Source organism: Dryobates pubescens, chromosome 8, assembly GCF_014839835.1.
Source record: "Dryobates pubescens isolate bDryPub1 chromosome 8, bDryPub1.pri, whole genome shotgun sequence".
NCBI classification, from domain to species: Eukaryota; Metazoa; Chordata; class Aves; order Piciformes; family Picidae; genus Dryobates; species Dryobates pubescens.
This window is the reverse complement of record NC_071619.1, coordinates 13,487,930-13,505,811: the sequence shown is the minus strand read 5'-3', so window position 1 is coordinate 13,505,811 and position 17,882 is coordinate 13,487,930. Positions and strand designations below refer to the sequence as shown.

Below are 17,882 nucleotides of genomic sequence, written 5' to 3'. Positions count from 1 at the left end.
GTAACCTTAAAAGGTTAAGCTGGTAACTAGTAGAGCTGCCTTTATTGTATTTTGGGCATTATTTGCAGAGTTCTACTTTCCTTAAGAGAATTTTTACACACACACACACACACACACACCATCTCATGTTAAAATTTCCAGTTTCATCCAAAGGAAGTCATCATTTTGAAGTGATGGTAATACTTTCCCATTGACAAATAGACAAGAGAATGTAGATGTTCCTTCATCAGATATAAGAGAAAGAAAATCAAACTCACTTCAGTCATGGTATTTTGTGGCCACTCTAGCTGAATCTGTAACATGAAATATAAAGAAAGATTAAACTGTCTAAAAACTTTTCATCTCTACTGTTTTTCTCTTCTTTTTATTTTGCTCTCCCCAACAGTCTGTCCCAGACCTTCCAAGTCTTATGTGTATTTTATGCTTTACGTTAGGAGTTTCTTTCACAACAGGCTGGCTTTTTAAAAGAGTTTTGGAGAAAGCATGTATAAATATGTATACACACATAAATAATGGAGCAGGAAACCTGGTTTTTATTCTCCCACTTTTAAGCGCACACAGGAAGCCAACCAAGGTGAAAATGTTTGTGAAAACCTTTGTAAGAATTTGCCTGTCTTCTCTAATAACTCTGTTATTTACAAATTGGCAGAGTTATGCGAGATCTCATATCAGTAAAGATAAAGATAGTTTTAAGATGCATACATAAAACTATTGAATAATAGTTTTTGTTTATCCTTTCCTCAAGTCTTGCTTTGTTTCCTTTGGCTAGCTTCAAACTCTTGGGGACATAAAGAACATTTTTGTGATCTATTTTTAAAGCATGATGCTTATACTAAATGAACCACACTGATACATCCTAAACTGAATATAGGAGTGTAAAAGACAAGACTGGACATGAAACAAATTTAGTAGTATAATAACTTTGAATAAATTCCAGTAGACATGACATAAATGAATGTGACATAAAAGCAGTTCTGGGACAGAGAGAAGCAAGGGAATGCTGCATTGAGAAGACTACTTAATGTTTTAAAGTGCTTTGAAGATGAAAACCCCTATGTACGTATTATGGCTATGGATTACCGCTGAGGGAGTCATGTAGTCTCTCTCTGAAATGGAGAATCTGAGGAATCTGCAACAACCTCCAATTCAAAGTCTGAAGAAATGTATAGATATAGAAATAGAAAGAGTTCTATATGGTAAGGAATTGCTAAGAGCCATACATTACCTTAAATTTTCTTCATTTCTATCATGATAGCTAAACCAATAGATTTCCATAGATGTATCTCTGAGGGAAATTTGTAAAAATGACAACTTTCACCATAAACATTGTACTTCCTTTTGAATTGAGGGAGAAAACAAAAAGAATTGTGACGCTACTCTCAAAAACTGCGTGTATTTGTAACTTCAAAGCATATCCTGCGCAGTGATATCAAGGTAAGCATTGAACTGAGAACTTGGACTAAAAGGGTAAACTTTTTAACGCCACTTGACAGAAAATGTATGGAAAGCAAGTAATTGACCAATATATTGTCCAGTTTATATGAAACAATTCGTAACAGAATCTTATCCTGAAGTTTCAAATTCTACGACTTCCACGTTGCAAAATGCAGCAATACAATTTTTACTGCTGCATTCTATGCAGCCCAAATTGCAGCACCTAAGTTAACAACTATAGCTTCTGTTGGCATGGAAGAGAAATAAAACTTCAAGTAATCTTTTTCTTTAGAGTTACACTTTAACAACCCAATCACATGACTGAAAAATATAAAATATTGATTCGATATAAGAATTCAAAAGTATTCGGCCATAAAGTCTAAACTGAAGAAGAAAAAAATGTATTATCCTGAAAGGACATGACTTCTACTTTTTGGATCTTCACTTCCATGAGAGCAAAGCGGTGAGGGGATCCCATAAATTAGTGACTCAATAGATATATTCTTCATTGGGGGGAAAAAAAAGTGGGGGAAGGAGAAAGACTAACTTCCATACTCCACTTCTGCCTGAATGTACCAGGTACAGAAATACATCTTGCAAATCACCATGGGCCAGAATTCATTCAAGATATATGCAAATATTTTATGAAGGTCCATTAAGCACTTCAAAATGTTTCCAAACCAGTAAAATATTAAATAAAGTCAGTGCAACAGAGTACATTGTGTTGGTGTTTTTAATATAAAGAGGGGATAGTTACTTTATCAGTTTATATTTTTAGTTTTAGTGTGATTGTTTATTACTGGGAGCATTCAGATAGTTCTTGAATAGCTCTACTGTTCATATGATTCCAAAGAAAACGTTCACACCTCTTAAGCAAGAAATAACTGGTCCAAACCTATCAAGAATAAGCATTTTTTCAGTGACTTCACACCAGTTTGTAGTCACTGTGTGGGACTGTGTCAAAACTATTTTCAGATGCAATGCCCGTAGCACATGCATGCTATAAAGAGCCTAAATTGTCAAACTCAGACAAATTCCATGGTCACTTGGGTGGGAAAAAAACCCACGTAACAAGTCATAACTTCTTACATTTGCTGATAAGCAACACTACCTAGCATGTAAATGAAATGTTACACATCCACAGCTTCCTCTCTTAATGGCTTAAGAAATACAGCAAAGGTAAATCCTCTGTCATCTTTTCAGAACAGTTAGAAGAGTTTTGCTTCCACCTTCCCTTCCAAAACAAAGCAGCACTAGGGGAACAACATCCCTATATAACAAATAAATAAGTGAAAAGATTAATCTGCTCCAAACCTCCCCAAATTGTTTGTTACATTGTTTCATTATGGTGTTACTGCATCTAAATATACATATGATTTCTCTATTCACCTCTGTGGTTATTAATTGATAAAACAATCCAAAATATTATATTTCACATGTTAAAGCTCTCTTTCTCTCTGTGGGCCCATAAAACTGGATGGAAGGAGGAAGTGTCTACCACAACATTCTCTTTTGCTCAAGTCTTCCAAGCAGCTACAAAAACAAACACAAAGATAATGTTTGAGCTATTAATCATTATTTTCTGCAGCTAGTCAAATCTCACAGATTCATCAAAAGCAACATTTTCTCCTGGAAAACTTTTGACATATTCAATCAAACCATCCAGCTACCATAAATTATTGTGTCCCTAGCACAGATTTCAAACTTCTTTTCCCCTTTACCTTCAAGATGTAGCCTTAAATTTACTTATTAAGAAGATATAAAAAGCTGGGAAAACATACTTAATGAGGAAAGAGATGTTGAGATGATACATGGTACTGTACTTGTCCAAGCGAAATACAACAAAAACCAATGTTTGTATGTTTTATATCAAGTAAGAACAGCTAATCAGTTCTCAGAGCAAAGGCTATTTGTAATTAAGTTTAAAAAAAAAAACCCTTACATAGTACCTTTTTAATGAGTATGAGCAAACATTATCCCAAATGTGTATGTTTAGGGTGATGAGTATCAGTTTTGCTACTGGTGCCTGAAATCATATGAGCAAATCCTCCCACCTACCACTTCAAATGCACCACCTCTCCCATTCAGATTTTCTCACTTCTGTTTCCAATTCAATTTGATTTCATTACAGTGAGTACATACTCATGCTGATCTTATGGTCAGCTGGATTCATCTGCTGGTACTTACCTCATCAAAAGCAAAGATTCTTTTAAAAAAGAAAAGCCACCAAAAAAAAAAAAAAGTCTAAATAAGACTCCATAAATCCATGCTTACATAGAAGTTTTGCAGACATGCTAAGAGTTTCTACAGATCTTTAACCAATGAGGAAAAAAAAATTGTTTCTGCTTGCCTAAAATGTCAACATTTTCTACTTTGGGGGGAGCACAAACTATCACTGTATTGCCAGTTATATAAACTACAAAAGTAGTAGTGAATTTATCACATAGGTCAGAATTCATGTTCATGCAAGAATTTTATTCTAAACCAGCCCATTAAAACTTAGCAATAACTGTAGTTATTATATATTAACAAGCAAAAGTTTCCCAAATGATGCTGATTAGCTGTATGCTGAGTGAGTCACTCAACAGCTACAGCTAAAACTGAAGCATACACAGAACATCTGTACATTTACAAGCACAAGCTCCCCAGATGTTACAAATTACTGTCTTTACCAGTTGTCTCCTAAAAGTGTTGATTTAAAGAAAAGACAGTGAACAGTGGAGATGTTCACAGCAGGAATTGTCAACAGAACTGAAATTAACAGTAAAAGATCTGTTGATCTATGCACGATCTAAAGGGTAAATGTCACAGAGCTTTTACTGCCTGGGTCCAGTACAGGGGCTTTACTTTCACCTACGCTTAATGACAGAGTTACAAAAAAGTTCTACTACTTACAAGACACACCGTTTATTCAAGTGCACTTACGTGCAACAGGCAACAAAAACATCCTAACCTATTCCCATGTCACTTAGGGGGAAAACAAACAAACAAAAAAAGTGATACATCAAACTGAGTCATTGTCAATTACCAGATAACTTGACACAGTACTGGAGAGGGGTCACTTCAAATGGTTGTACACAAACTCTTGTTTTAAAAAAGGAGTCATCAAGGTGCAAACTTTATTTAGAGAAGACGAAAGGGAAGGGGAAAAAACAGACACACACAAGTCCAGATGGCAGTTTACCATTATAGATACCATTCGTTTATTGCCCGGATAGTTCGAGCCCATCCCGTCGCCGGCAGAAAGGTGCACCAGCGAGCTCCATCAGTCCTGCTAGCACTGACATTTTCCAAACCACCACACATAGCAGCATGCAATTTACAGCAGGGTAAGCCCAGCTTCCCTAGCTCGACCAAAACGCCAGCAAGACTTTCCAAACTGAGAACAAAACAAAACACAAAACCAAGCTCTCACATACTTTTGAACAGCCGGGACTGGGTTGTAATGGGCGCGGAGCGGTTCTGCCCGCTCCTGCAGCAGCGGTGGGCACAGCCGCGCCGAGCGGTCCCCCCGCGCACACGGCTGCGAGTTCTCCCCGCACCCCTCGCCTTCTGTCCTCCCTTCGGGGCACCCCCCGCCCCGCGCCCGCGGAGAGGAGCGCGGAGCGACCGCCGCCAGGTGCGCGCTGCCCCGCGGGCCGTACTCACAGGGACACGGTGCGGTTGGGCAGCACGGCGGGCTGCAAAGTTTCCACCAAGTCTCCGCCGGTGCAGACTACTTTGATGCGGAGGGCCGGGCGGCCGGGGCCCTTGGAGCGCTCGGCGGCGCAGAGGCAGCGGTCCACGATGAGGTCGGGGCAGTTCCTGCTGCCCCCGCACAGCCCCAGCAGGGCGGCCAGCAGGCAGAGCAGGCGGCGGCGGCAGAGCCCGCGCATGCTGAGCCAGCGACCGAGCGCCAGCCGCCGCGCCACGCATGGCACGCGCCGCGCCGCGGAGTGCCGCGGTCCCTCCACGCCTCCTGCGCCCACCCCGCCCCGCCTCGCCGCGCCTCCCGCTTTGGCCGGCTTCGCTTGGAGGAGACACCCCCCCCACCCTTCCTCCTCTTCCTTCTCGGAGGAGCCGCCGCTCCTTTCCTGCAGGAGCCCGTGCAGCAGTGGCACTGGGCGGACCGCGCAGCGGGCTCCCCTCTCCTCCCCCCGCCGCCGTTCGCCGGGTGCGGGATACCCCTACCGGGGTGTGGGGCCGCCCCCACGTCCCGCCGGCAGCCGTGGCCCCGGGGAGTTTCCTGTGCGGATGCTACCTGTACCGAACAGCGGAGCCTTCAGCCCGCATTGGGAGTCCTGTAACTAAGAAAAACGGTGCAGATGCGCCAAGGCCGAACCTCGGTGCAAAGCGGGTGCAAGCAGCCTAGGCACAGCCTGGGAAACCAGGAGCTACACCAATTACGTGGTCGGGAATCTTGTTTTGAAAATACCCATGTTTGCAGCAGCTTGTGAGTTTCGTGTGTGCAAAGGGCTGTTCAGACCTGTGGTAATGGTAAAGGTGTTGTCAGGCAATGGGCGAAGGTTAGCCCAAAGGTAGACTGAGAAAGAACCGTCCCTCAGCCCACTCTGTGCAGACCAGTCACTGCCATCAGTGGAGGGTCCTTACAATGAGCTTACTTTCAGAAACCTCAGACAATGCTGTGGATGTGACCTAAGTCAATAGTTTGATCATTAGTCAAAGAATGTTTCATCATCCAGGTCAATGAGAAGATTTCGTCTCTACTTGTGTTGTCTTTGGCACTCTGTGTCTTTGGAACATTCTCAATAGTATTTTTGTGAGATGATTAGTAACTCTTAGGGTGGATTTTTCAGCATCAGCTGCAAACCTCCCTGCTTTTGTTTCCTGAAAGTGAGCAAAAAAATTCCAATTTGTAACAGCAACTTCCATTTTTTATGGGCTTTTACAAAAAGACATGTTCCTTGCCTTCTCTGACTCAGCGGAGACTCACAACACACTTTTTCATTGCAGGATCTAGGCCAAAGTTAGCAATACTCCTCCATGGCTCTAAAGCTATTTCAAGAAATTACCATTTAAAAAAAATAAAATATTGCATTCTAGTCCCTTAGGGAAGATTTGTCTTGCACATTTACAATGCCTCTTACCACTGTCTTCTAATACCTAACTGGAGCCTTTAGGTACTAGGTTTACTAATAAGTGATAGAAGGGTTTGTGCCCTTGTGAAATTTCAGGGTGATAGGATAGGAAATTTCTCAGGACCAATCTTTTTCTGCTCAGTTGTTGATTTAAGGAATCATAAATATTACAACCTCAGTTCTTTTCTTTTTAAAAGCAGAGTTGTGTAAGGCTTACTGGCAGGCAGCACAATGGACTCTGTTACATGAGACCACTCAACATTTTAATGGTTGCATGTGGTTCTTTATCGTAAAGAAACCCTATGTAGCATTTAAATTTACAAATGCTCTTTTAGACTTGAAAATTTGTGTCTCATCAGGCATCCAGACTGGTTTTGAAAGCACAAGTGGAGAATACACATTTAGGGAGATGTAGCATGGAGTTCACTTAGTGTTACTCTTGCTGAGAAGGAATTTGGTTAAATCCATCCTTAAACACATGCTAGCAGAATTTTAACTCGCTGATCCTGAATTTATTTTTATTTTACTTTTTTAAAGGAACAAGGAAGTTTATAGTCACTTCTAAGCCATCTGTCAAAGCCTACAGTAAAGGTAGAACACGACTTATTTGTAACATTAGAATTGAAAAATGAGTGGATTCCCTTCACAACGTATCTGGTCCATTTTTTTTTTCTTGTTCTTTTGCAAAATAATGAAAAATAAAATCTTGGTCATCTTCCCCTTCCTTCACTGTCATCTTCAGATATGAAGAAAATAATATTTTTTTTTTAATGGTGACTTAAAAGCTCCTGCCCAGAGATCTCATAGTCTAAACAGGTCCAATCGACAAAAGGACCTCAGCAGCTGCGCAGCTCAGTGCGGCTTTGCTGTCACCAGCCAGCACATCGGTGCGTTTGGTGTTGGCAATTGCTAACCATTTTCCCAGGCTTTGGAAGATGCAACTTCTACCTGCTTGTGATATACAAACTGAATATCCTGTGTTTTGGGAAGGCAGTATAATCCAGTTTCCCTTGCAGGGTAAGAAGAACAAAATCTTGTGGCACTGGAAAATGAAAAGCAGCCAACATTGCACTGTGTTTGAGTTCTGGAACTGCCAGTTTTAGGCAAACTCATATGCCTACAGTTTGAGTGCCTTTGGACACTTACACAGCATATAGGATATGATCAGGCATGAGTTCCATAGCTGAGTTTTGGTGTATGCAAAAAGAGAATTATGAGTTTATATTATCTGTTAAAATCAAAAGCTACTTGGAGAGGTGTCCATGCTGTTAAATAGAACTGAGTGCAGTTTTTCATAATTTATAGTTGACCTTGGACTCTTCAATTTCTCCTCTTTTTATTTTTTTTTTTAAATCTACTCTAAGGCTTTTGCACACATATATTGGAAGGAACATACTTTAGGATTTCTCTCCTTACAGTTTTCTGTCTTGGTTTGGTCCGCAACCACGATGTGATGTGTGTTGGCCTCCTTTTGCTTACTGAGCCAACTAGGAGAACTTAAGAAGTCCCAGAATGCCAAGTTCTGCTTAGATGATCTTCCTAGCAGGCAGAAGCAAGACCAGGCTCACTTGAAACAAGAATTGTTTTCTAATTTTGAGTATTTATTCACAGTTAAATTCCTGGTTTAGTTATTTGATTAAATTGTAGAATTTAGCAGATGATTAACTCATAGAAGGATACATTTTCTATGAAAATGAGTATGTGACTATTTTCTTTGTTATTTTTATCTGCGTCCAGTTCTGGAGCCCCTATTACAAGAGGCATAAGGACATGCTGGAACGTGTCCAGAGAAGGGCCATGAGGATGATCAGAGGGCTGGAGCACCTCTCCTATGAGGACAGACTGAAAGAGCTGGGGCTGTTCAGTCTGGAGAAAAGAAGGCTCCAAGGTGACCTTATTGTGGCCTTCCAGTATCTGAAGAGGGCCTACAAGAGGGCTGGGGAGGGACTTCTCAGGATAGCAGGTAGTGATAGGACTAGGGGGAAGGGAATGAAGCTGGAGGTGGGGAGATTCAGACTGGACATGAGGAAGAAGTTCTTCATCGTGAGAGTGGTGAAGCCCTGGAATGGGTTGTCCAGGAAGGTGGTTGAGGCCCCCCCCATCCCTGGAGGTGTTTAAGGCCAGGCTGGATGAGGCTCTGGCCAGCCTGATCTAGTGTGAGGTGTCCCTGCCCATGGCAGGGGGGTTGGAACTAGATGATCCTTGTGGTCCTTTCCAACCCTGACTGAGTCTATGATCTCTATACCTCAAAAGTCTTAAGGAATTTTAGTCTGTCATTGTATGCATATACCATGGGGGATTTTTGTCCTGTGGCTGACCGTGTGTTAAAAAGGAATGTAAATAAATTTAGGAAGATAACGCTACAATGGTATTAGCCTGAACAAAGATGAACGATATAAAAAGGAGTAAGATACAGATGATTAATTAAACTACACATTTATACTGCATTTAGACCATGTTCCCAAATACAAAACAGCAGCAGCACCTGCTTAACATCAGAGGACATTACATGGCAATTAAGTAACAAGAATGTGTTATACAATAATAGGAAATATGGGGAGGCAGAATGTAAATAAGTTAATTTGAATTTTGTCAGGATTTCAAATTTGTATGTTAGTATTGGAACAGAGCCATGGAAACTTTAATAACCACAAGCAGGTTTGGGTCAGGGCTTTTGTTTTATTTCTTATCCAGAAGTTGGCACTCTATCAGCACTCTAATTCCTTGAACATTGACCCTTTATTGACAGTAGTGAAACAATAAATTATTCACCCCATTTCTTCCAGCATCTCGGTATCCCAGCATTGTTATCCCATTTTGACTGCATTTCATGCTACTCATCACATCAGCTTAACACCAAGTTAAGTCAGTAAGCCTTTGCAATGAAATGATTAGGGGAAAAAAAATCCTAGAAGGGATTTGGCCTAGAGAAAGGGTAAGTAAAGTAACTGGAAGAAAAACAATCAAGAACAGATTTCCACTGGGACATTTGGAATTCTGTGAAAAGATATTATTGGAAAGGTGATAGAAGGAAAAAGTAGAATGGATAAAAAAACACAGTACAACATTCCTGTGGAATGGACCCAACAATTTTTTGCTTCACACATAGTGAACTAATGTATGAGGCATGGGATAGTCCTGGTCCATAAAGACCTCTTCTGTCATATACCAAGGGGGGCAATGCTATGTTAGAGAGAACTGACAAAACAGGATTTCCATTTCTGCTATTCTGCATAAGCACACTCAGGAACACTTCTGTATTACTTCTGTATGACTTTTCTGTTAAGAAATTATACTGTAAGAATAATGCATCATATTCACAGTTGTAAATACAGTATTGTATTTGAAATCAAAATGAGTTTGAATGCTTCTGTCCTTGCAGTATGACAGCTTTCCAAAAAGCTGTAGTGAACATTTCACTGAACTAAGGAGGCCCTCAAATTTAGAGAACTCATATGAAAAAACCCCAAAAGGTTAAAATGTGACTCTTATTTGTTCTGTAGCAGAACAGAGACCAGTGCAAAATTCTGTTAGAAACTGAGAATGCAGCTCTGAAGTTATGCACAAATAATAATAAGCTATCAGTGGGGAGTGAAATAATCATTGTAAAACTATCCACAGTGAAATAATATTTGGAGGAAAAAATTTGAGTGTTAGCTGTTGCTCAATGCTGAGCCACATTTTTTTCCCCATGAATAGTCCAGAGCTGTTGCCAAATAATGTAAACTCCTCCTTCTCCTCCCCCAAAAAAACAAACACCCCATACCTACATGGGAATATATATCAGCATAAATTTCTGATGACCACCAAAGGCAACTGCAACTGTTAGCAGGTCCCTCAGCTGCCTCAGAACAGATTGAAATTGTTTCAAAATGCTATTAATGGCACATATTTTTTTAATGGTCTAGCAGAAGAATAACACGTTGCCATAGGAGCCATAGGAGAAGCCACTTCTGGTTTAACTTTGTACCTTCTGAGGTCTCACATGGGCTAAGGTTCATACTATAAAACTGCACCGAAAACTGAAATGCTGTCCTGAAAAAGGCAGAGAAGAAAGCACAGAGGGAATAGCAGCTGCCTTCTTTCCCACAGACCACTGCATCTAGTCCTACAGGAATGTGGTGCTTTTGGGAGAGCCACTGTCTTTCCTTTACACATGGTTTTAAGATGCACTGGGAGAACATATTTTTGGATTTTGATGTACACAGGCCAGTGCTTCTCAGTGTTGTTCATTCCTAAGATGTATGAGAATTCTGACTGACCAGAATGCCTTATGTCAGAGAAAAAGAAAGAAAAGGGGGGAAAAAAGAAAAACAAACAAACAAAACCAGGGGAAAAAATAGCCCCATGAAAACTGAGGATTTTCAGGTAGAGAACTATTTTAAGCTTTATTTTCCTGTCACACAAAAATAATTTTGTCTCTTTCATCTTCTTGTATAAAGAAGGTCACATGAGTCTTTTCCATACCTTCCCTCTTCATGAAGGTTTCTCCCTTATGTGTCAGGTGCTCTAGCCCCCCCAGCAATTCCACTGACACTCGGATAGATTAAAGATAGTTTATCAATGTGTTTTTTGAGGGGGGTTTGGTATGACTTTACCACCTTGTGACAATATATAAATGATGGAATATAAGCGTAGTTATTGCTCCGTTATTTCCCTTCTTAATCAAGCTAATGGCAAGGATATCGAGGAAATTTCTGGGTTATTTGCTATTATGCATCTAGTGGCTTGCTGCTGTATTCGCTCATAGCCAAAAAAAGAAAAAGGGAAAATAATTGTTTGTAATCTGAAAGATAATGATTAAAAAAAGAATCTCATTATACAATAGATGCTTAAGATAGACAAATGTTTCATTGCCTGTTGCATTTTGTCACTGTCTTTCAGTTATGTGGAATCCTGCTTGGATGCCAACAGTTTCATCCCAGAGAAGACAGAGATTTTGTGCACAGCTCGTAGTTCTAATAACTAACTTGTTTTTAAATGGCCAGTTTAAATCATAGGGGAACAAATTACAAAGAATAAATTAGAGTTTTTATTTATACATGAACAGCTTATTAAAAATAAGCTGTACCATAGCTTGGATTAATTTTGTAGGATGTTTAAGTAGATTCATATTTTGTGGCCAAGTTAGAAAGTCCATTGATAAAAGTCATAACACAAAAAGCCTACAAATCCAATTACCACTAACAGCTGTGCAACAATTCTGCTAGTATCAATAATCCTTTAGTCCAACTCAATTCCAACACACTTCCATCTTTCTCTAAATTCCTTCTGTCAAAATAAATTTCTGTTCCTGTTGCCTTAACAAGCAGAAAGTTGCATTTATAATTTTCTGTCTGTGTATTCCTATATTCATTTTATTTGCCTGGAAATTGTGTCAGTTGATATTACATACTATGTCTTTCGAGTTCCTTTGGAGACCTCATGCCTTCCTCAACTTCAAGATGGTTTAGAAACTGACCTACTCCTCTGTCAAGTAGAAATGCCTTCTTACCTCGATTACCGATATCTTTCAGCTTTGTGAGTAAGCCTTGAGTTTGCTTTTACACTTTCTATGCATTCTTGGAGAACCAGGCTGTTGCTTTGGTGTACCCATGCAAAAATATTAAGAATAATTTATCCCTTCTGTAATTTTCTACTTGCTATCCTGTGTTTTAAAAACTGTTATGCTCTTATACATCATTCATCTTGAGACTTTCAAAAAAGGAAAACCTTCAGTGTTAAATCAAAGGACTATGTAGCTACGTACAGCAAGAGTAACAAGTGTCAACGAAAAAAGGCACTTAAAGGGAGTAGTGTTACAGGCATGGAAAATGAAAAGCATATGTATTTTCAAATCTTAATTGCTCTTAAGTATAGCATAGATGATTTGTGAAAATATTATTGCTGTTAAAGGGCCCCACCTATATCTGAATCTTAAGTTATTAAGACTAGATGTTGAAGATGTAGCTGTTGCCTTAAAACTTGGGAAAGCTAATGCCCAAAAAGCCTCCTGTGAAAACAATTTCACAACAAAAATCACTCTAAAGCTCTCTGTGGTTATAAACCCATAAATACACTACTTGAATAAGGATAGCATTCAGGAAAATAAAATAACTGGCAAAGATCAATCATTTTTTCTTCCTTCATTTGTAAATCTCTGTGTCATACAGGTATTAACTGGTAGCAGACACTAAACCTACCGCACGACAAGCTGGTGAGGGCTGTTTTTTAAATGAAGACTTCTAGCTCCCAAGAATCACTAAAGAGGCATTATTCTTTATTCTTTTCTTGTAAAATGTACCATTTTCCCACTCTGTTTCCTAACCTCCTCTCTTAATATGCAAGTGCATTTGGAATACTGAATCACACTCCAGAATGGCAGCAATTGGTATGCATACGGTGTTAATTGAGTCAGGAAACATTCCTTACCAGATGGATATGGATTTTTGTGAATGCATAATGGCCCTTTAAGAAGCTTAATAGAAAAGTATGAAACCTTTTACAAACAGCATTCCAAAGCAAGATTGCCAAAAGCAAGTGCACATAAATAGCTCAGATAATTGGAGCCGTATTCCTGCACCCATCCCCAGCGACAGAGAGGGGCTGCACAGTGGTTTGTATTAGCTTCCCAGCCTGGGCTGATCCTTAAGTTGCCCACATCTTCTTTCAAACACCAGAAATTTAGGGTTTGTCCTCTTTGTCAGATCTTTAGCATTATCTAGTCACTGAACATAACTTCCCACTTTCCAGACAGAAGTAGATTTTCAAATCCTGCACATCACAGAACCAGCTACAGGCTAGTGCAAAGGTCTGGACCCACCATGCCGTACATACTCCTTCTCCAGGCACAGCAAGTCCTGTCCCCCAAATGAAAACAAAACAAACACAAACACAACAAAAGGGAGAAAAGGAGATGAAATTCATCAGGACAGGGGTAACAAAAGGAACAGGGTGCAGTCAATTTCACATTCTTCAGCTGGGCCAAGGGGTGCAGCTGCTTTCTGGTACTATTGAACATTGCAGTGGTAGTTTTGAGGAGTCTCCTGTAAAGAACCATCTATATAATACTATTCATTATCTGTTTTCTTTATCTACATTTTCAGAAACATGTGTATGGCATATGTTTCTCATCGTTGACTATGACCCTTGTTTATTTATAGTTTAAAAAACTCTGACTACTGGCAGACACCATTAAAAATAAACATTTTTAATTGTTTTCATGTTTTGTCCTCCCCTCCCCTTTCCACCCAACTCTGACAGGATGAAACATTGTTTTTTCTTGGGATATAGCTACTTCTGCTATCATAAGAACGTGGACTAGAAGGAAGTTGTATACATATTATCAGAACAGTTTTATATTTGACAGTCTGGAAACAAAGCAAACTACGGTCTCCCAGCCCCCTTTAATATAGGTCTCCCCATTCCCAGGCCCTGTCTTCAGCTGAGGGAGGAGAAATGAGTACAGAATTACTCTCTTGCTTTTAGCCCAGCCAAACCTAGCTCACTCTTCCCAGCAACGCAGCCTCAGCATGAGAGGCCATATAGAAAAATAGCTGCCCCGTTAAGTGAAAAATAGCTGACCTGTTAAGTGCAAGGTGGGTTTTTGTTTCCTCAGGCAGAGAAAAAGCTTTCAGTATCCAAAATGAGTTGTTCTAACAATTACAATGAGAATGTTACAATTGTGTCATAGTCCTTTCCACCTGGGTTCATCTCTGTAAATAGACATTTTTACTCTGCTGGAATTTGTTTTTTTCACATGGGCTCAGGAAACTGATTCCAGACCTAGACAAAATGGGTACAAAATACCAGGAAAGAGTTAAACCACAACTTTTTTACTCATCTTTGACTCAGATGGCTTTTGTGTTTCCTTACTCAGAACAATCTTTTCTATAAAGCTGATTTTGGGGTACAAAGCCATGTTCAGGAAACTTGGATTCCTCCTTGGCACCATGGATTTTACTGCATGAAGTTTGCCATTCTAATAGCATTGCAGAGTCTAAACCTCTTGGACAGTATGCTGGTGAAGAGGACAGAATTACACACATTAAAAGGTGCTTCTAAATCTCCTGCAGTATTATCTACAATTACAGCTTCTAGTAGGTACACTAATAAGTTACAGACTTTTTTGATAACCTGACAATTTGTTCTCTGAAGTAGACTTCTACTTGATTTCTTAGTTAACAGTAATGGCAATATTTTAGAGAAGCCACTAGGCTGAATCAGTTTTCCAATATAAATAGAAGCAACTCATACTATGTCTCAATTTTCTTTCTTCCATTATTCTTCCATTTACCTTTTAAAAATTAAATTTCCTTAGGCAAAGCCGTTCTTTAGTAGGTCTTTGTACACTGGTCTGGCACAGGAGATGACAAACAGAGCTGGTGCTCTTCAGCAGATGCAGTTTTTGCAAAGCAGTGCAGAAGCAATGTCACGTAACATGTTCTGAAGCTGGAAACAAAGGACCCAAAATATTTAGGGGCAGCCTGTCAGAGTGAAGCAGTACAGTCTTGATGGAGAGGCTACTAACATGCATCTTCTCTGGAAAGATTGCTCCATTTATTCCCAGAAAAAGAGAGGATAAAAATATTCTCAGCCCTTAGTAAAATTTAAGGTCGAGTGTATGTGTTGCCTGGGTCAGTGGGGGTGTTCAGAGATAGGGCAGATGGATGTTTTTGCAGTCTTTGTGACCTGTCTGAAGAGCAGGTAGAAAAATTGAGGGAATAGTTAAGGTGATTACATGCTGGGTTTTTGCCCAGATTTGCTTTGTTTGTATGATTACTGGCATGTCAACAAAAAATCCTGCCGAATATATTCAGTTATTTCCTTGCTCTTTTTTTGTTCTCTATGTTATATCCCTTCGTACAAGTGGAATTTCCGATCTCTTCCCTCCTCCTCTAAGCGTCTGTAGCTATATCCTGATGATAGAAGCGAAATTAACTTTCCATGCAAGTAGAAAGTCAAAGACCATGGCCTAAAATATTGGCTCATGATTCAGAGATTTGTTTCATTTTATATCAGCAGGTGGCCATACAGCAGGTGGTACAATGTCAAAGTACCAAAGTGAGTCCTTATTCCTTCCAGAGACACCAGTTATGCAGCATTGATATACCCAGCATTGTCTATGCTGACTGGAAAGGTACAATCACTCCTCAACAGGAAGAGTGATGGAAAATTTGACTGCAGACTTTTCCAGCCTATGGTACCTGCAGTACCATTGTGCTTAGGAACTGTTGCTATGTTGAGATAACAGTCAAGTTCTGAATTTCCAGAGAAATTGCAAATATCATACACCTCCCTCTGCTGATGCTGCAATTCACACTTCCCATCTCAGATGCACCAAATAGGTATTCTGAATCACATACAATTCATGAGGCATGGTGAGCAGCACAGCTCACTGTGGATGTAGTCTCCTGCTTCCCCATTTGCAGAGTAAAACTCTGCTTTCATCTCCTGACTACACCATGATTTCAAAAATAATAATTTATAATCCAAATTAATAATCCAGAATTACTACTGTGCAGTTAGAACCCTCAAGCAGATAAAATATTTGAAGCTTTTAAAATAATGTAAATTAGTGACAGTATTTCTACTGAACTCAGATATCCAGGCTTTTATCCATCAAATCTTGCCAAAGAAGCAAAACGCTTATTAGTAATCACAGGTTCCACTGGTGATCTGACACCCTGATCTTCTACATATGAGATGGTTCCTAAATGATGTCCTAAATATAAATAACCATTCAGAAAAAAAAAGAAAAGAAAAAAAAAACACTTTGATTTATGGATTGCTGATGGTTTAGTTGATTAGGTAGTGTTGGATGATATGTTGGACTCCATGATCTCAAACGTCTTTTCTAACCTGGTTAATTCTATTCTATTCTACTGGAAGACTGAGTGTAGCCTTTGCTAAAATCAATGTATACGTTAATGACTGCTATTTATATGTAAACTGCACATTGCCTTTATGAGAAGTTGGCTAGCTTCTAACTGCAGACATTAAATCTTGTTCTACTTTTAACTGATTAATAGAATATTTACCTATTTTCAAGACCCTATTTGTTAGAGGTTGGGGGTGGGGGGGAAATCCCCACGTTTAGCCTACAGCTGATAAATTAAATGGATTGAATTTCTTGTGGTTTTGTATAAAGATTTACATCCTCTTCTCAGTCTTGTAATTCCTGTCTGACCATCCCAACATTTTCCTGCAGGAACGGGGAACCCGACATTCAGGCAGCTACACAGAAGCTGACACTATCCCTCCTCAAAACCGCACATTTCCGTTGGTGTTGGTGCAGGCTTGTAGCAAACTGACTTGAGCAATTAAGCAGATGTTTCAGAAATAAATCTCTCTCTCTCAAACAAAAAAATCCCTGACAACCTGACCCAAAATTAGACCATTGTAAAGGGCCTTCATTGTGCTTTACTGAACAAGGTGGGCAAATGTTATTTCAGCTCATCCTGTCGAAAGCAATATTGGGTTACATTAAGGTACGATGTATTCTGCAATATTTACCAAGTGGAAGCATAGTGAAAGAGGCCTAACATTTTTTCAGCTATAGAATAAAATAAGTTTTTCCTTTTTAACTGAAATCTGATCTTCCCATGATAGTTCCCTTGCAGGTAGAAGTATGTAACTGAAGTAAATAATTAGATGCCCAAATTCTCTGTGTGTCTGGTGAGTAGAGGGGAGCTAGTATTCATCAGAAGCCTGAAAAAGTAATGTTGGGTGTATAATGCTTTCATTTTCATAAGTTGCAAACAAATCAAAAAACTTACAAACAGCTCTGACTCCTGTAAACAACGTGGAAGTTACACACTGATTTTTAGAGGCAGGGTAAAAGTTCTCCCATTTTATTTATAGAGGTGGGGAGAGACAAGGATATCCTTTGGGCTACTGCAGCTCAAAAATCAGAATGAGTTTCCTGCTTCCAACTGTGTCACTAGGAAACAGGAAAAGCAAAAATATTCCTCTTGTTTGTATATATTATATCAAACTGCTAGTACTATGGCCATGAGAAAAAAAGTTTAACATCTAGTCTTTCTTGACTTTAGGCTATTTATTAACATAGATTTACACTTCTGAAATCATAGTTAACAAGAGAGCTCCTCTGTGTTCAAAGCACATTTATAGGCTAGGAATAGCTGTTGCCAGAGGAAATAAGCAAGAGGGTCAGGGGACAAGCAAATTAAAAACAAACCCAAAATAATCCAGGGAGTACTACTTGGATAAACATAAACTTGTTTTAGATGCTCTTCTTGTAAAGAGGATATCTATACTGCATCAATAATAGTATGTTTATTGAAACTTATAGGAGTCCTTGAGGTATTTATTTTCATGTGAAACACAGCCCTGAGATCTGTGAAGGTGACAAGGAGATTTAATAATGCA

General features: G+C 39.5%; 1 protein-coding gene across 1 annotated transcript in view; it reads right to left on the bottom strand.

The window, feature by feature from the left end:
* Positions 1 to 5,382, bottom strand: part of ADGRA1 (adhesion G protein-coupled receptor A1) — a 255,796-nt gene extending 250,414 nt beyond the window's left edge. The window contains exon 1 of the mRNA XM_054163535.1: positions 5,083 to 5,382. Coding sequence (XP_054019510.1) covers positions 5,083 to 5,309 — 227 coding nt within the window. The 5' untranslated portion in view covers positions 5,310 to 5,382. The remainder of the gene's footprint in view (positions 1 to 5,082) is intronic.
* Between the last annotated feature and the right edge of the window lie 12,500 nt (positions 5,383 to 17,882).